Source organism: Schistocerca gregaria, chromosome 10, assembly GCF_023897955.1.
Source record: "Schistocerca gregaria isolate iqSchGreg1 chromosome 10, iqSchGreg1.2, whole genome shotgun sequence".
NCBI classification, from domain to species: Eukaryota; Metazoa; Arthropoda; class Insecta; order Orthoptera; family Acrididae; genus Schistocerca; species Schistocerca gregaria.
The window spans coordinates 81170704-81191186 of NC_064929.1; the positions used below are offsets into that span (position 1 = coordinate 81170704).

The following is a 20483-nucleotide window of genomic DNA, read 5'->3' on the forward strand; positions in this document are numbered from 1 at the left end:
TGAAAGAACTGGAAGCGAGGTGTAGCAAAGGTAATGCAGTGAATGCTCAGCTACGATCTACTCTCTTCTGCAAGAAGGAAGTCAGTACTAAGACTAAGTTATCTGTGCACCGTTCAATCTTTCGACCAACTTTGTTGTATGGGAGCGAAAGCTGGGTGGATTCAGTTTACCTTATCAACGAGGTTGAGGTTACGGATATGAAAGTAGCTAGGATGATTGCAGGTACTAGTAGATGGGAACAATAACAGGAGGGTGTCCACAATGAGGAAATCAAAGAAAAACTGGCAATGAACTCTATAGTTGTAGCAGTCAGGGCGAACAGGCTTAGATGGTGGGGTCATGTTACACACATGGGAGAAGCAAGGTTACGCAAGAGTCTCTTGGGTTCAGCAGTAGAGGGTAGGACAAGTTGGGGTAGACCAAGGAGAAGTTACCTGGATACGGTTAAGAATGATTTTGAAGTAATAGGTTTAACATCAGTAGAGGCATCAATGTTAGCACTGAATAGGGGATCATGAAGGAATTTTATAAGGGGGCTATGCTCCAGACTGAACACTGAAAGGCATAATCAGTCTTAGATGATGATGATGATGATGATGATGATGATGATGATGATGATGATGATGAATTAAGTACAACACTATAAAGTGAAACAGTGTATCTTCTGAAGATCTATTTCAAGAAGCCTCTCTTTTTGTAGCCCTGGGTTCATTTCAGAACAGCTGTAGTATTTTTGGTAGTGCATCATGTGCTCAACCGACTTTTTTTATTTTATGTGATGTTCTTTTCTGATGATGAGTCAGTGTGTTGCAGTTTCCATTGCTATAAAATTTGTAAAAGGCCTATCGGTCAAAAAAAAACACAGAAATAATTGTTACCATGCCTATAAACATTCAATAAACACATTTGCACATGCTTTAAAGCCACTGCAGTTCATTCATATCTTTAAAAAAACACCATGATATACTGACAAGGCCCTAATTCTTTCGCTATTGAATGTTAAAAGCTTAATTAATCATGTACTGATTATGAAATTGAGTACATATGGAAGAGGCACTGAACAATGAATAAGTGATGGATTCTCAGTTTAAGTTACAATTAAATGATTGAACATAAGCAATATTTTGTTGGAAGTAACTAATTTGAAAGAACGAAGCAGGTTTGTTTAAGAAAGTGGATAGTGGGACAGTAGTTGAACAGAATTGATCAAAATAGGCTGGCATAAACACATCTTTATTAGAAGAAAATGTGTGGTTTGCGAAGGTCAGTGATGGCAAAATAAATTCATGAGTGTTCACAAGAAGAGGTGTACAGGGTTAAGTGTAATAAAGAACTGTACTTGATTTGAGACAGTCAGAATGCTGGAAAATGTCTGTAGCACACGAATTTGTCACAGTGTGTTCTTATAACTATAAGTTATTGAATATTATAGCCATTTTAATGAGGGAAATGGTCAACTTACATAACTCCATACACGAATTACTCAGTTATCTGGTAGGAAAAAAAGAAATGCCATTCTTCTCACAATGATGAAAGGAAGTTTAACTTTTTTCTTTAATATGTTCGAACATACACAAGTAATAATTGCAGAAAACAGTTCACTGTTCTTCAAACAATCTTGTAAAGCATTTATAATCTCCATTATTATAATTTTCTTCAAATTTTATGTGAAAAAAGCATGAAAACACTTCAGTTCTTTCTCTCGGATTTCCTTTAATGTATTAGCAGATCAATAATACAGCAAGTGAGTAAACATGACAGAAATTATTAATGGATACTACAATGTGAGAACGTCCTCAACAAAATGTAAAACAATTTTTTTGGGTTCTTTTTTGCATTCCAGTGTGTCATGTAAGAATATTATTAGTGAGGTAAATATGCTCACATGCTGACCCTATGCACTTGCTGCTCTGATGGAATAAAATGCATACTAAATTTATCACCAATAACAATGAAAAAATGTATTGTAGAAAACTAGTTAAACAAATTTATGCTCTTTGTTATCATATAAATTATATCATACTGGGATTAAAAATCAATTTTAAATTCAAACACTTATTTCACAAATATCGAATAGTCCTATACATGTTTGATCACATTTTTTTACTTGTATGTGTCAGTCAGTAAGGCTTTGAAATGTGTATACATTTCATCCAGTTGTATACTTAAAAGTAATGGCATAACAGAAATCAAGTAGTAGTTCTACAAAGGAAGTATATCTTTCATGTTAGAAAAGAAGAATAGTAATATTTTTGATACCATTATGTTTATAATAATAACTACAGTAATTTTAATAGTGATGGAAAATACCTGATACATCAATGTTTCATGCATAATAAAACACATTATGAGATATAGTAGTTAGCAGAGATATTTCTAATACACTTTGTATTTCATGAGAATATTATGTTACTAAGAATGAATTCACTTCGTTTTAGCTGAGCACTGCAGTGTTGATTATATGTGACCATTCAAAATTTGGTGCCAAAATAGGACTGAAATCTAAATACCTGTCTTGACTAGCACACAGTTTTAACTTATCATGTAACAGATGGTTACAATTTTAATATGCAGGTACTCATGGAGTTTCAGTGTGGGCTGTAATTATGATATAACAGCGATACTTGATAGACGTGCTAATGCACTGATGTAGAACCGATTTATGTTGCCAGCATATTTCGTATTCGAGATGTCAGTTACATGTGTTTCTCAGGTGTTGCCTGCAGCCTACACTGTCTTGACGTTCAGCATATTTCGTTTAGTATTGGATCACGCTTGTGATAATCTTTACTTTTGATTTCAAAACGACGTGGCTTTGGTTCGTATTGTTCAATTGAAACACTTGTGTCTTCTCTGCACCCGGTTCACAGAATTCAAACTCCTTTCTCTTCGGAATCACTCTGTCGGCACACATCAAGGCAGCTGTGAAGCACACAGTTGCAGACGCCTACACTGTGTGAAATCACACGTGAGAGGAACCGCTTTGTCTACTGCTGCCGGCATTCATGTCGCATCGTATGTGCTTTCTCACATGTGTAAGGGGCGGTCAAATGAAAACAAGAAAAAAGACATATAGAAAAAAGTAAGAAAACAGTTTATTATTTCAAAATCCATAACTGTTAATATGTCTCTCATCAGGGCTCCAAAAATGTGGAAATCACGTGGGGAGAGATCGGGACTGTTCGGAGGTTGTGTAAGGACTTCCCAGCGAAACTTCTGCAGCATAGTCCAAACTAGTGCTATTTGTCAATTGATATATCGATATTTCCTACATATATATCGATATATGTCGGCAACGTTTTTCCGCCAGCATACCGATATCGAACTTGCAATATCAAGTGTCTATATTTTTTTATATTATATTTTTTTCATATTATATTTTTTCGCAAATTTTCGACAGATATTTGAAGTTGTTCTTTTGAAATTGTGGGAGAACGTTATTTTACTTTCACTACTGTTTGAACTTTAATCACGTCCAGTCTTTCTGTTTGACTGTGGGAAGCATGTTTAGGCGTGAAGAAATAGCACACCGGCTGCGTTAAAAAACTATTTTTAAAGCAATTAGTGTGCTATTTCTTCACATCAGCATTGTTCAAAAATAGTTGCTGAAAATGATGAACAGAAAATGTAGATGACAAGACTGATCTTCCTGGTGGACGGAGACGTGTTAGTGCTTGTGATGACGTAATCGGCGCTAGCAACGTTTAACTTCACCATACTGAAACTGCAGGATGGATGGCGTTGGCAAAAAAAAAAAGGAAAGAAAAGAAAAGAAAAGAAAAGAAAAGAAAAAATAGGGAAGTTGACATGAAGTGTTCCAGACAAATCCGATATGTAAAGAAAGCGAACGACGGAACCATCGGTAACCTTATATTATTATTTATTTACATGCAGTTACCACTGCCAGCAAAGTCTTCATCGCCAACCGTGAACATGTATCTTTTTCCTTTCAATCATTACTCTAAGAGAGATAAACAGGCTGCTAGTTGTTTGGCGTACAAAATACCTAATAATAAATCAACACTTAAATATACAGCTCTATAACCGGCTGTGTATTTACAAAATGCAGCCGATATTTATTTTTGGTCGGTACGTCGATATTTTTTCCGCCGATATATCTATAACTTTTCCGATATATCCCAGGCCCATAATGACGTTTTTTGAAAAACCCGATGTTTTGAAACATGTCAAAAGCCCTAGTCCAAACGACAGGTATACCAGCTCCGGGAAAGACATGATAACTTTTTGCTTTGACTAAAAGAGCCCACTGTTGGTTGCTGGTTGACTTTCTGATACACGCCGCCACAGTTAATGCACATCCCACATGGACACTTGGCAAGAACTGAGATCCATCATCATATCCAAACACGCGGGACTGTTGACGGACGGTATCATTCTGTTGCGGCATAACGCCCGAACACGTGTTGCCGACGTTCCTTGGACTGCACTGCAGAAGTTTCACTACGAAGGCCTAACACAGCCTCTAACCAGGCCCGATCTCTCCCCATGCGATTTACATATTTTTGCAACTCTAAGGAGAGACATTCACAGCCATCGATTTCCTTCGGACAAAGGAAGTTCAACTATAACGAAAAATAATTACTGCGTTGGAATTACTGTTTCTTAGCATAAATGGCTTTCATATTATTTAGTAACAGTAGATGCATTATGTTTGCAGATAAGTAGTAATTATCTTGCGAAGTCGGTCACAGTGTCTAGGTTGGGTCATTTGTTCGTATACAACCTATTAAAGAAGTTTGTCCAGATTTCTTTTAAAATGGCAAGTCGATGGAACATTGTCGTTTTTAACCGTTTTCTTCAATATTTGCCTGTTCTTGAGGGGTATGTAACAACACGTTCCGAATATACAATATATCGTGCAATGTGCCTGTGCTAGAAGAAAGAAGAACACATTCAAACAGATAGTAACGTGTACCAACTACTAAACCCACTTCTGTCTCTAAGCTGGTGGTAGGTTGTGTTCCATCTGTATACAGACAGAAGTGAAGACACTTCCTGAAGGACTTGACCATCATTTTGCAGGACGATGCTCAAGCACGTACAGTGCAAGCTGTTACTGATTTGTTTGACTGATGGGGCTGCTAAGTGCTGTACCACTTACTGCACTTCCCTGAACTAAGCCCCCATGAGTTCAATTCGATTTCTAAACCCTTCATGGCATTCGCTTCAGAACTGCTACATATTCGTCGGGCAATAGACTGTGCCACTCAAACTGTCAACACAACTGGCACTGCTAAGAGTATCTTACGACTTCCATATCACTGGCAACGGGTCATTCACAATGCTGGTGACTACTTTGAAGGTCAGTAAAACTTTGAAACATGTATCTATTTTGTACGAGCTGTAAGTAAATAGTTGCCACTATTAAAGTGGCTGACGCTACAGGTCACTTTATTAATAATTATAATACAACGTTACATCACCAGTTAGTTACATTTTCAGCAAGTACACCAAGTCCTTTCATCCATACATGTATTTTTTCATCATTACTAACTTTACGACATGAGTGGGTATACAATGTAAAGGGCATATTGCTATATACATAACTAGGTCTAGATTGACACTTAGCATCTATTCCACAATGCCAGGTCTTGTAAGCAATGACATCTCACTCGGCGAATGATTTCATTCCAGGTAGAGAGGCATTCTCACATCAGACGATGGCTAGAGTGGACCAACCACTTCCAGTATTCCCTGTGCCAGCATCAAGACTAAAATTCACTCGACATCCTTGGAAAAATATAGTTCCATTCAATATAACACTTTGTGCAGTTCCATTTGTGCCAAGTTTATTTTTGAGGCTTAATATGTATTTGTAGACAGGCATACGGTGCAGTTCCGTGTCACAGAGTGCAGAGGTCGTGCCAGAACAGGGTGAGTTGGCGAGTTTACACAGCCTCCACATGTCTGTGAAGTCGTGTGCGGTAAAACAAATATGTAAAGGCTCACAGCATGGCAATGCCTGCAGCTCAAAGCTCTAAGTTTCAGCAGTGTGTTAGGGTCCGACTACCGACATCAGTATGTGCCTGTGCACACGACACGCGGTGGGTGGCCCGGTTGACGGGTCACTCCCTGCTGGGCCTGGTGAGTGCAGCAGTGGGTCGGCCACTCGCAGACACGCCCCACCACCCTTCTGATACCTGACTGCCTGTGCCTGCAGGGCTGGACGGATAACTCGACCCTGAGGACGACAGAGAACCAGCGCTACCGCCGCTACAACGGCCACAACAACCAGCTCAACAGCAGCATCAGCTTCACCAGCAGGAACAACAGCAACAGCAGCAACAACTGTCTCACCTACAATGGCCACAAGGAAGAGGTCTGTATCCACACACATTCAGGTTGCTTGTAAAGATTTTTTTTACCTGGCACGAAACTTGCATCTAGTACTGTGTGGTTTATCCAAAAGGAACAAAACCATAATATTCCCATATTTTTTTCCATAACTCATTTTGGCAATGGCAAGGAAAGCGTTTCTGAAGAAGAGAAATTTGTGGCACAGCTTGACTAGAAGAAGGGATCGGTTGGTAGGACATATTCTGAGGCATCAAGGGATCACCAATTTCTAGGCTGCAGTAGGTACTGCGAGATGAAGAAGCTTGCACAGGATAGAGTAGCATGGAGATCTGCATCAAACCAGTCTCAGGACTGAAGACCACAACTACTACAACTCATTCCACGAGTCTGTGAACTCCAAGAATAAAATCTGACGCATTAAGATAAGTCTTCCCCATCCGGTTGGCCGTGCAGTCTAACGCACAGCTTCCCGGGTGGGAAAGAGCGCCCGGTCCTCGGCACGAATCCGCCCGGCGGATTTGTGTCGAGATCCGGTGAGCTGGCCACTCAGTGGATGGTTTTTAGGCGGTTTTCTATCTGCCTCGGCGAATGCAGCCTGGTTCCCCTTATTCCGACTCAGTTAGACTATGTCGGCAATTGCTGCACAAACAAGTTCTCCACATACGCGTACATCACCATTACTCTATCCTATCACGCAAACGTAGGGGTTACAGTCGTCTGGTTGGTGTGAGACGTTACCGGGGGGGGGGGGGGGGGGGTGTTGGGGGGGGGGGGGAGGATCCACCGGGGGCCGAACAGCACAATAACCCTGGGGGAAATTCTTCAAGTCAAAGAAAGGTTTTCAGAGTCCAAAAGCGTGTAATACGTATTATTTATGGAGTAAATTAGCGGACGCCCTGTAGAAACCTCTTCAAAGAACTGGGTATATTTACTCCTTCATGAAATTTGTCCTAAATAATATATCTCTTTTTACAACAAACAGCTCAGTTCATACGTACAATACTAGGAACAAAAATGATCTGCAAAAGGACTTAAAAGCACTTACTTTAGTTCAAAAAGGAGTCCACTACTGAGGAACACTCATCCTCAATAATTTGCCAGCAAACATAAAAAATTTTGTTACAAATAAAGTTCATTTTAAAAGGAGCCTGAAAGACTTACTAGTGGCCAACTGCTTCTACTCCATTGAAAAATTTTTTAATAGAAACAAATCATGTCTTGCAGATACTCATACTATTATAATTGTTCTTTCAGCTTAAAAAAATTTGACATGTTCCACATCCATGAGGATCTCCTGACCACAGACATATTGAACGAAAAACTCATCTGATCTGAATCTGACCGAAGTTGTGAATGAGGCACTGTGCAAGCTGGTGGTGGCTCCATAATGGTGGGCTGTGCTTACATTGGATAGCTGGACTCTCTGGTCCAACTGAATAGATCATTGACTGGAAATGGTTAGGTTTGGCTACTTGGAGACCATTTGCAGCCAATCGTGGACTTATTGTACTCAAACAACGATCGATTCTTGTGGGTGACAGTGGGCCATGTCACAGTTGTTCGTGACTTGTTTTTAGAACATTTTGGACAGTTGGAGCAAATGATCACTCAACATGAATCCCGTCGAACATCTATCGGACATAATCCAGAGGTCTGTTTGTGCACAGAATTCTGTAACGGCAACGCTTTCCCAATTATGGGCGGCTATAGAGGCAACATGGCTCAGTATTTCTGCCGGAGACTTCCAACGACATGTAGAGTCCGTGCCACGTCGAGTTGGTGCACCACACCGGACAAAAGGAGATCCGACATGATGTTAGGAGACGGGGTATCCCATGACTTTTGTCAGCTCCATGTGTATCTTAAAGTATTGATAAGTAAGGCAGTCAATAGTTTTTCGAAGGTACATTACTGTAACATGGAAAAGGTAAGGATTTCTCATTAGCATCTGCAAAGTACACCTTTCTACGAGGGTCACTCCAAAAGAAATGCATATCATTTTTTTTAAATCCATCTTTTATTCTACATGTTTGAATGTTTTACAGTGTGTAGATACATCTTTTACGAACAATATTTGCATTTCTCCAAATAATTTCCATCCCTCTCAACTGTCTTACGCCATCTTGGAACCAGCGCCTGTATACCCGCACGGTAAAATTCTGGACCAACCTGTAGGAGCCGCTATTTGGCAGCGTGCACAAGGGAGTCATCATCTTCAAACCTTGTTCAACGAAGGGGGTCTTTCAGTTTCCCAAATAGATGATAGTCACATGGAGCTATGTCAGCACTGTAAGGCGGGTGTTTCAGTGTTGTCCATCCGAGTTTTGTGATCGCCTCCGTGGTTCTTTGACTGACATGTGGCCGTGCATTGTCGTGCAACAGCAAAACATCCTGTTTTTTCCCGATGTGGTTGAACACGACTCAGTCAAGCTTGAAGTTTTCTCAGTGTCGTCACATATGCATCAGAATTTATGGTTGGTTCCACTGGCATGACGTCCACAACAAAAAATTCTTCGGAATCGAAAATCACTGTAGTCATAACTTTTCCAGCAGAAGGTGTGGTATTGAATTTTTTTTCTTCTGTGAATTTGCATGATGCCACTCCATTGATTGCCTCTTCGTCTCTAGTGGAAAATGATGGAGCCATGCTTCATCACCTGTCACAATTCTTCCAAGAAGCCCATCTCCACCATTCACATACTGTTCCAAAAGTTCGCTGCATATCGTTTTTCTTGTTTCTTTGGAAGCCACTGTCAACATCCTGGGAACCCACCTGGCACAAGCCCCCTTTTTAACGCCAACTCTTTCAGTATTCTGCAAACACTTCCTTCCCCTATCCCACCGTAGCGTGACAATTTGTTCACTGTGATGCGTCTGTCAGCAGTCACCAGTTCGTTACCTCCCTGCACATTGTCTGGAGTATGTGCAGTACGAGGCCTGCCGTTGCGAGGACAGCCCTCAACATTGCCATGCCCGCTTTCATCACATAACCTGCTTGCCCACCGACTAACTTTACTGCGATCGACAGCAGCATCTCCATACACCTTTTTCAACCTCCTGTGGATGTTTCCCACTGTCTCCTTTTCACATCACAGGAATTCTATGACAGCACGTTGCTAATGACGAAATTCAAATGTGGCAGCCATCTTGAAGACATGCTGTGACAGCGACACTCACAGCAACAGGTTGAAATAAGTTTGAAAACAAGCGGGAAGGATATATCTACACACTGTAACACTTTCACACATGCAGAATGAAAACTGTATTTATACAAAAATAGTGTGCACTTCTTTTGGAGTGACCCTCATGTACTATTAATATAAATATAGCTATTGCCTTTTTCATTTAACGATATGAAATGACACTTTCATGTGATTAAATCCACTGTTTTCAGTGAGCTGGGAAATGAAGACAGAAAATATTTGCTAAAAATATTAATATTGACGTACCAGCAACGTCAGGTTACTATTGAACATTAAAAATCTGTTGCATGCCTGGGAATCGGTTTCCTAAACCCAGTATGATGCAATTCTCAAACATTCATCTTTGTACATTAGCAGACATCCGAGTAGTCCTAAGCATAAATAATTTCCAGATATGAAAAATGTTGATGGCAGATGAATATATAGCGTATATATTATGAATTTGAAGGTCCTTGATTAGATGCTCTCTGGGACCATTCTCTTTTATTTATTTGTAAATTCGATATTTATTATCAGATAAAAATATCAACTGACCAATATTGTATCACGATTTCTCCTTTTTTCAGTTGTAAACGCAACTAAATGGAAGGCTGTTTGTTTTGTGCCATATCCGTATTGCTTCTTTTTATTTGTTAACATCTTCAGTGGTCTGTAATACATTTTAGTTTTATGTATACGATAAGCCATATATATTGATTGCAAATATGTTAATATATTACAGTTTTTTGGTATTGTCTTATTTTTAGGTAAGATACGACGTTTGGGGCAAAAGTTTCCTTAGATGAAATTACTCTTTGACTGTACTTACAATTTTATAAGTCAGCCTGTGTCATCCAAAGACATGACAGCATAAACAAAAAAGAAACTCAAACCACACTGTGACAGTTGGCAACAAAATTCGTTCAGTAGAAGAGATATGTTTCACAGTAGTAAAGATGAACAAGTGCTCATACTAGAGATTTTTGTCTTGTTTTGACACTTGCTACCTGCTCTGAAAATTTGTCAGAAGAGTTCTTGCCCACCCCATATATAAAGTTTTACACTGGATGTTCGCCACTTTAAAAACATAAACCTCTAGGCAACATTTTGGCACTGCAAACTAAGTTGGAGATAATGAGTCGTACAAATAAAATTCAGAATGTGCTTTATTTTCGGAATATCGCAGAACATTCTCAAATTCGCATCAATGAAGCGAGTCGGAGAAGATTCTTCATCCGAGAATGTTCTCAGCTTGAGTATGGGGATGGGGAAATTGCTCACTGCGAGGAACGTTCTCCGATTTCGTATGAGTAAAACTAGAAGCGTTTCTCGGAAGCGGAGAACATTCTCCGTTTTTTGAACTGAGCTCTGTAACACTGAGTTGATGAAGTTCTGTTGACGTTAAGTTTTACTAAGTTTTTTTTTTAGTAAAAATGACGATTTATATTGCTGACGAGGCAATAAAAGATATACATAGCCCGAAGAAACACTGAAGAGAGAAACCAAAGAACTTTATACAAGTTTAAAAATAAAAGCATTATTTGGATGGTGGATTTCCTTCTTGGCAATTACGAAAGAAGGGGGTGGGGAATCGTTCGGACGAAGCGAAAATGAACACATTTTGGTGCTGTGTAACAGACCCAGGTTTTCAGACTGGAGTAGCAGTTGACTGAGGTATACAATTGTGTCACCGACACTTTCAGATGTTCTTCGTCATGTTTTGGCACAGCATAAATCTCACATTTTGTTATGTTTGAAACAAGTAGGCGGATCAGAAAAAAATTAATTAGCGCTTTATTGTAAACCTAGCGACGTGTTTCTTGTAACGAAACCGATATGGGCGACCGTGCAAGTACCTGACACGTGAACAGACCATTACGCGCAATATTTGGCGAAAGTTATTTCGTGTTAGAAAACTCTGATAATTACCGTTAGGAGTAGATGAAAATTTGTTGTATTTGATGTTTTCTTAATATTCCGTTCGCGTACAATAACAAAAAAAAATCCGCATGTCGAAAATTCGGTAGAATCGTCAGGAAATGCGTTTTCTAAAAATGTTCGTAATCGCCTTAATAAATTTTGCTGCACATGAAACTAAAATCGAAACGTAGGGCAACTCTTCCAGAATACACTGATGCCAGTTCTGTACTGGTACGCAGAATGGTCTCCCTGTTCGAGCAAGTTGAATGAAACGTAGGATTACGCTTTCTGTTCTGTGCAGGAGTCGGCGAACGACACACACCGAGAACCTCATCAAGAAGGCGGGGAGATAGTGGGAAACGAAGTCCCTCATCAGAGAGGATGCTTCAAATCTTTTATTCATGCGAAACTGAAAACTTTCTCTGAGAACGTTCTTTTGGTGTGAAAATGTTCTCTTTTTTATTCATACGACCTGATGTCAGTTCAGAAACAAGTTCTTAGTTATGTAAATTGTAGCTGGAGGGAGGAGGGGGGAGGGGAGAAAGGAAACGAAAGGGAAGGAAGTATTGATGTCAGCTGCATTGGGATTTTATGCGGAGCCAGCGGCGATGAGTGGAAATGTATGTCAGACTGACATTGGAACCCAGGATCTCCCGCTGACTAGGAAGCCACCCGTACTGCCACAAAGCGCCACCTGTTTGCAGACCCGCCCACGTCATCCACTCTCAGGTTCCTGCAGGTGGTCCAATGTAGCTGCTCATCCACACTGAAAGTGTGGCGAATCAATTATATGAATGTTTGGTGTCCGAAAGGACACATGCTGTGCATTTTTACGACCTCTTAGTTACACTACTGACCATTGAAATTGCCACACCACGGAGATGACGTGCAACAGACGCGAAATTTAACCGACAGGAAGAACATGCTGTGATATGCAAATGATTAGCTTTTCGGAGCATTCACACGAGGTTGGCGCAAGTGGCGACGCCTAAAACGTGCTGACATGAGGAATGTTTCCAACCGATTTCTCATACACAAACAGCAGTTGACCGGCGTTGCCTGGTGAAACGTTGTTGTGATGCCTCGCGTAAGGAGGAGAAATGGTACCATCACGTTTCCGACTTTGATAAAGGTCGGATTGTAGCCTATCGCGATTGCGGTTTATCGTATAGCGACATTGCTACACGCGTTGGTCGAGATCCATCGACTGTTAGCAGAATATGGAATCGGTGGGTTCAGGAGCGTATTACACAACGCTGTGCTGGATCTCAACGGCCTCGTATCACTAGCAGTCGAGATGACAGGCATCTTATCCGCATGGCTGAAACGGATCGTGCAGCCACGTCTCGATTACTAAGTCAACTGATGGGGACGTTTGCAAGACAATAACCATCTGCACGAACAGTTCGACAACGTTTGCAGCAGCATGGACTATCAGCTCGGAGACTGTGGCTGTGATTACCCTTGACGCTGCATCACAGACTTGAGCGCCTGCGATGGTCTACTCAACAACGAACCTGGGTGCACGAATGGCAGAACGTCATTTTTTTTGGATGAATCCAGGTTCTGTTTACAGCATCGTGATGGTCGCATTCGTGTTTGGCGACATCGTGTTGAACGCACATTGGAAGCGTGTATTCGTCATCGCCATACTGGCGTATCACCCGGCCTGACGGTACGAGGTACCATTGGTTACACGTCTCGGTCCCCTCTTGTTCTCATTGACGGCAGTTTGAACAGTGGACCTTACATTTCAGATGTGTTACGACCCGTGGCTCTACTCTTCATTCGATCCCTGCGAAACCCTACATTTCAGCAGGATAATGCACGACCGCATGTTGCAGGTCCTGTACGGGCCTCTCTGAATACAGAAAATGTTCGACTGCTGCCCTGGGCAGCACATTCTCCAGATCTCTCACCAACTGAAAACGTCTGGCCAATGGTGGCCGAGCAACTGGCTCGTCACAATACGCCAGTCACTACTCTTGATGAAGTGTGGTATCATGTTGAAGCTTCATGGGCATGTGTACCTGTACACTCCATCCAAGCTCTGACTCAATGCCCAGACGTATCAAGGCCGTTATTATGGCCAGATGTGGTTGTTCTGGGTACTGATTTCTCAGGATCTGTGCACCCAAATTGCGTGAAAATGTAATCACATGTCAGTTCTAGTATAATATATTTGTCCAATGAATACCCGTTTATCATCTTCATTTCTTCTTGGTGTAGAAATTTTAATGTCCAGTAGAGTATTAACCGAGGATCAATCTTGGGCAACAAAAAGATACAGTCAGTTATCAGTGCGCAGGTAAATGGCCAGTGTTGCGTGTGCCCACAGGATTCTGGCGGCGTGGAGTTGGTACCCCTGCTGACGAGGCGACGGCCGCCGCAGGCGCCGAGGCACCCGCTGGCCTCCACTGACGTCACCCGAGTCCGGTCCGAGCCCCCCAGGTGTGTAGCTCCCCCCACGCAGTGTAGACCTGCCCCGGCTGGCCTCTGTTGCCCGGACACTCTGACGCCGTGCCTTGTTTGTTTACTTTGCAGCGCGAGCCCGCGGTCGTGGCTCAAGTCGGGCAGTGACTACATCCAGGAGCTGTCCCGCCAGGTGACCACCAAGCAGCAGGAGCAGCAGGTACAGTACAGTACTGCCAACCTAACACGCCACTCTGTCAACAGCCGCGAGTAAATCCTCACTCGCTACAGTCACACACAGTGTCAACCAGATTCTGTTCTGTGAATGAATGGAACGCTCTCTAATTTGGTGGACTGGGTTGTTGCAGCAACAATCTGTACTTTCAATTCCTCAGGTTTTGCATTTACAAAGGCCATTCAATAAGTAATGAATCAGATTTTTTCTGAATGCTGGTTGGTTTTATTGAGGACTCCAATACACCGTATCATTCCCCACTATTTTGGCTACAAAAGCCTATTTTCCAACGTAATCTGAGTTTAGTGTGATGGCCTTACGCCATATAACTGCGAAGTCCTGCATGCCCACACGGTACCAGTCTACTGCTCGACGTACGAGCCAGTGTCTCGATACGTCTGTAACCTCCCCGTCAACCGTGTACTGCTTCCTGTACAGTTCATCCTTAGTTGGGCCAAACAGATGAAAGCCGGAAGGTGCGAGATCTGGGCTGTAGGGTAGAAGAAGAAGAGCAGTCCAGTGAAGTTTCGTGAGTTTCTGTTGGGTGCACATGTTCTAGTGATGCATTGTGTTGTCATTGAAAAGGAGAAGTTCGTTTCTGTTTTCGTGGCGAAGAACATACGTAAGCCGCGTCTTCGATTTTATGAGGGTAGCACAAAACACTTCAGAGATGATCGTTGCATCATGAGGGAGGACATCAGACAGGATAACCCCTTCAGAGTCACCATGCTTTCACCAGCTGAGGCTGCGGCTTTGAACTCATCTACTATTTTAAGTTCCCAAGCTAATTCCTTCAGCATCACCTGATTTAATTCGACTACATTCCATTATCCTCGTTTGGCTTTTGTTGATGTTCATCTCACATCTTCCTTTCGAGACACCGTCTGTTCCTTTCAACTGCTCTTCCAGGTCCTTTGGTGTCTCTGACAGAATTACAATGTCATCGGCAAACCTCAAAGTTTTTATTCCTTCTCCGTGGCTTTTAATTCCTACTCCGAATTTTTCTTTTGTTTTCGTTAATGTTTGCTCAATGTATAGATTGAATAACATCGGGGATAGGCTCGAACACTGCCTCACTCCCTTCCCAACCACTGCTTCCCTTTCATGCCCGTCGACTCTTATAACTGCCATCTGGTTTCTGTACAAATTGTAAATAGCCTTTCGCTCACTGTATTTCACTCCTGCCACCTTTAGAATTTGAAAGAGAGTATTCCAGTCGACTTTGTCAAAAGCTTTCTCTAAGTCTACAAATGCTAGAAACGAACGTTTGCCTTTCCTTAATCTATCTTCTAAGGAAAGTCGTAGGGTCAGTACTGCCTCACGTGTTCCAATATTTGAACGGAATCCAAACTGATCTTCCCCGACGTCGGCTTCTACCAGTTTTTCCATTCGTCTGTAAAGAATTCCCGCTGGTATTTTGCAGCGGTGACTTATTAAACTCATACTTCGGTAATTTTCACACCTGTCAACATTCTCAACACATGCTTTCTTTGGGTTCGGAATTATTCTATTCTTCTTGAAGTCTGATGGTACTTCGCCTGTCTCATCCATCTTGCTTACCAGATGGTAGAGTTTTGTCAGGCTGTCAGTAGCTCTAATGGAATGTTGTCTACTCCCAGGGTCTTGTTTCGACTTAGATCTTTCAGTGCTCCGTCAAATTCTTCACGCAGTATCATATTTGCCATTTCATCTTCACCTACATCTTCTTCCATTTCCATAATATTGCCCTCAATTACTTCGTCCTTGCATAGAGCCTGTATATACTGCTTCCACCTTTCTGCCTTCCCTTCTTTTCTTAGAACTGGTTTACATATGAACCCTTGATATTCATGTATATATCTTTGCTCTAGTGATATATGCCTCTACATCTTTACATTTGTCCTCTAGCCATCCCTGCTTAGTCATTTTGAATTTCCTGTTGATCTCATTTTTGAGGCGTTTGTATTCCTTTTCGCCTGCTTCATTTACTGCATTTTTATCTTTTCTCCTTTCATCAATTAAATTCAGTATTTCTTGTGTTACCCAAGGATTTTTACTAGCCCTCGTTTTTTATCTCCTTCATCCTCCACCACCTTAACTATTTCATCTCTCAAATCTACCCATTCTTGTTCTAATGTATTTCTTTCCCCTGTTCTTGTCAATCGTTTCCTAATGCTCTCTCTGAAACTCTCTACAGTCCCTGGCTCTCTCAGTTTATCCAGGTCCCATCTCCTTAAATTCCCACCTTTTTACAGTTTCTTCAGTTTTAATCTGCAGTTCACACCCAATAGAGTATGGTCAGAATCGACATCTGCCCTGGAAATGTCTTACAATTTAAAACTTGGTTCCTAAATCTTTGTCTTACTATTATGTAATCTATTTGAAACCATCTAGTGTCTCCAGCTCTCTTCGACCTATGCTCTAGGGGATTCAAATCGGGAGAGGGAGAAGGCCACGCCATGCGTGCAATGTTTTCCAAGAAAACATCGACCATCCGTGCTGTATGAGGTCGAGCATTATCGTCCATCAGAAAGATGTTCAGATGTGTGTGAAATCCTATGGGACTTGACTGCTAAGGTCATCAGTCCCTAAGCTTACACACTACTTAACCTAAATTATCCTAAGGACAAACACACACACCCAAGCCCGAGGGAGGACTCGAACCTCCGCCGGGACCACATCAGAAAGAAGCCTGGGCTCACAGCACTTCGCAACAACCCCACATGAGGTCCCAAGATCTCGTCATGATACCTGACAGCAGTTAAACCATGCCGACTCATCTACAGAATTTCATAAAGTGGTGTTCAAGTGGTCAACATAATCCCTACCCACACCATTACGGATCGGCATCGATAACGGACTCTTTCCACAATGTTTGGGCCCAGAGATAGTGTTCCACGTTCTCTCCAGACACAAATCCGTCCAGAATAACTCTCCAGACTAAATCGAGAATCGTCTGTGGAAAGAGCATTGGCCCATTGTTCGACCGTCCAGGTGGCGTGCAGACGGCTCCACTCTGGACATCCCCTTCTGTGAGGACACGCCAGAGGTAAACAGACACCAGGTCTCCAACTATAAAGGCCACTCTGCCGAAGCCTTCTGTACACCGTTTGCCTCGATACATCACAGTGGATGCTGCGAGATCAGATGGCAGTTGCAGGGCAGTGCTAAGGCGGTACCGCCGTGCCCTTACACCCAAATAACGGTCCTCTCTTTCTGGAGTCACACTTGGTCGGCCCCGTCCTGGTCTGCGGGATACAGCTTCTGTCTCCATAAACTGTCGCCTCATCCGAGGAACCACAGAACGTTTCACACTAAGCCATCGGGCCATATCAGTTTGCGACTGTCCTGCTTCCATTCTCGGTTCAAATGGCTCTGAGCACTATGGGACTTAACTTCTGAGGTCATCAGTCCCCTGCTTACACTCTTCCTATGGCTTTCCACCGCAGAGAATCTGGTAGGCGTTTTCTCTGCGCCATACTGCACATGCCTTTGTGGGGCTACCCTGCAGACACTACCCCCCTTGATAGATGACCTGACGTCATTCTGACTCTGCTGTCCGTTGATCGGAACGCCATCTTCCGTGCAGAACAGGATCGTTACGACACCTGTTGACAGGACACAGGACGATCAAACAGCAGTTTATTGCTTTAATTTTGAACGCCAGTGTAAATTTTCAGTTTGATAAAGAGGAAATCCGCAAAGAAATAGCGACCCTAAAATATTAGCGAAAGAAAATGATTCTGAACTACGAATAATTAAAACAATTCAAACACGTTATCCGAAAGTGAAGCAAAAGTCCGACGCAAATAAATTGCTCTGGAAAGAGACAGAAGGAAAGAAAACCGTGAATTTTTAGTGTGTGACATCGTGAAAGCGTTACCAAGAAATAACAAAGACTTTTAAAAATGCGAATATTCAGATTAGGTTGCTTACTGGAAACAATAATAGTATAAGGGGCAATAAAAAAGTTGTCGTTTGAGGATGTTCCCGTAGTCCATAGGCAAAGTAGTAAGAATCCAATGCGGGTGTATAACCACCGATATGTAGGCAATAGATTGGTGTGGTGTCCGCCTCTATCAAATGTGCACGCGATTAATGTCTCCCAACATAAAGGTCGATATCGGACTCTCAGTAAGGAGTGTGCCCTTCTGGTGCACTAATTCATATTTCGCACTTGCTATTCATGCTAGCTATAGAACTGTTCAGAAGACTGTGGGTGATGTTGTCCGACCCCTCTCTGACGGAGGTTTTGGTTCTTGTACTGTTTGTGCAGGAAAGAGTGAAGACTCTTAATAACATGTCAAAAATTTTGATTTCTTGCCTGCAGTCTCTCTTACGGAGGAACGACAGGAACGGATGAGAAAACTGGAAGTTTTTTTTATGGAATTCGAATGTACACTACTGGCCATTAAAAATGCTATACCACGAAGATGACGTGCTAAAGTCTCGAAATTTAACCGACAAGAAGAAGATGCTGTGATATGCAAATGATTAGCTTTTCAGAGCATTCACACGAGGTTGGCGGCGGTGCCGACACCTACAACAAGCTGACATGAGGAAAGTTTCCAACCGTTTTGTCATACACAATCAGCAGTTGACCGGAGTTGCCCGGTGAAACGTTGTTGTGATGCCTCGTGTAAGGAGGAGAAATGCGTACCACCACGTTTCTCACTTTGATAAAGGTCGGATTGTAGCCTGTCGAGATTGCAGTTTATCGTATCGCGACATTGCTGCTCGCGTTGGTCGAGATCCAATGACTGTTAGCAGAATATGGAATCGGTGGGTTCAGGAAGGTAATACGGAATGCTGTGCTGGATCCCAACGGCCTCGTATCACTAGCAGTAGAGATGATAGGCATCTTATCCGCACGGCTGTAACGGATCGTGCAGCCACGTCTCGATCCCTCAGTCAACAGATTGGGACGTTTGCAGGACAACAACCATCTGCACGAACAGTTCGACGACGTCTGCGGCAGCATGGACCATCAGCTCAGAGACCGTGGCTGCGGTTACCCTTGACGCTGCATCACAGACAGGAGCGCCTGCGATGGTGTACTCAACGACGAACCTGGGTGCACGAATGGCAAAACGTCATTTTTTCAGATGAATCCAGGTTCTGTTTACAGCATCACGATGGTCGCATCGGTGATTGGCGACATCGCGGTGAACGCATATTGGAAGCGTGTTTTCTTCATCTCCATAGTGGCGTATCACCTTGCGTGATGGTATGGGGTGCCATTGGTTACACGTCTCGGTGTCCTCTTGTTCGCATTGACGGCACTTTGAACAGTGGACGTTACATTTCAGATGTGTTACGACTCGTGGCTCTACCCTTCATTCGATCCCTGTGAATTCTTACATTACAGCAGGATAATGCACGAAAGCTTGTTGCAGTTCCTGTACAGGCCTCTCTGGATACAGATAATGTTCGACTGCTGCCCTGGCCAACACATTCTCTAGATCCGTCACGAATTGAAAACGTCTGGTCAATGATGGCCGGGCAACTGGCTCGTCACAATACGCTAGTCACTACTCTTCATGAATTGTGGTATCGTGTTGGAGCTGGGTGGGCAGCTGTTCCTGTACACGCCATCAAAGCTGTGTTTGACTCAATGCCCAGGCGTATCAAGGCCGTTATTACGGCAAAAAAAGGCTTAAATGGCTCTGAGCATTATGGGACCTAACTGCTGAGGTCATCAGTCCCCTAGAACTTAGAACTACGTAAACCTAACTAACCTAAGGACATCACACACATCCATGCCTGAGGCAGGATTCGAACCTGCGACCTGCGACCGTTTCCGGGCTGTAGCGCCTAGAACCGCTCGGCCACTTCGGCCGGCTATTACGGCCAGAGGTGGTTTTTCTGGGTACTGATTTCTCAGCATCTATGCACCCAAATTGCGTGAAAATGTATTCATATGTCAGTTCTAGTATAATATATTTGTCCAGTGAGTACCCGTTTATCATCTGCATCTCTTCTTGGTGTGGCAATTTTAATGGCTAGCAGTGTACCTCCTTTCAGAGCTCTCTCGGGAAAATCTCCATTACACAGTGAAGATATTAGTATTTTTGAATAAAAAATACCAATAAGAACTTCAATCTATGCTTTATCCATTGCAGCAAACCCCATTTCTCTATTACATTACGGTAGGGAGGAAAGAAAATCTTGAATTTCTTAAATATTTTCGCCCGTCCCCCTGTCGTTCCCAGATGGTTCAAATGGCTCTGAACACCATGGGACTTAACATCAATGGTCATCAGTCCCCTACACTTAGAACTACTTAAACCTAACTAACCTAAGGACATCACACAACAGCCAGTCATTACCAGGCAGAGAAAATCCCTGACCCCGCCGGGAATCTGTCGTTCCCACTTAAACAACAAAATTGCAGGCTTCTCAAAGCAAGATCTATACCGAGGTGTCTATCGTCGTCA

General features: G+C 42.6%; 1 protein-coding gene across 1 annotated transcript in view; it reads left to right on the plus strand.

The window, feature by feature from the left end:
• Positions 1-20483, plus strand: part of LOC126293301 (uncharacterized) — a 270221-nt gene that overhangs the window by 230372 nt on the left and 19366 nt on the right. Inside the window, exons 6-8 of the mRNA XM_049986432.1 lie at positions 6182-6340; positions 13759-13871; positions 13965-14052. Coding sequence (XP_049842389.1) covers positions 6182-6340; positions 13759-13871; positions 13965-14052 — 360 coding nt within the window. The remainder of the gene's footprint in view (positions 1-6181; positions 6341-13758; positions 13872-13964; positions 14053-20483) is intronic.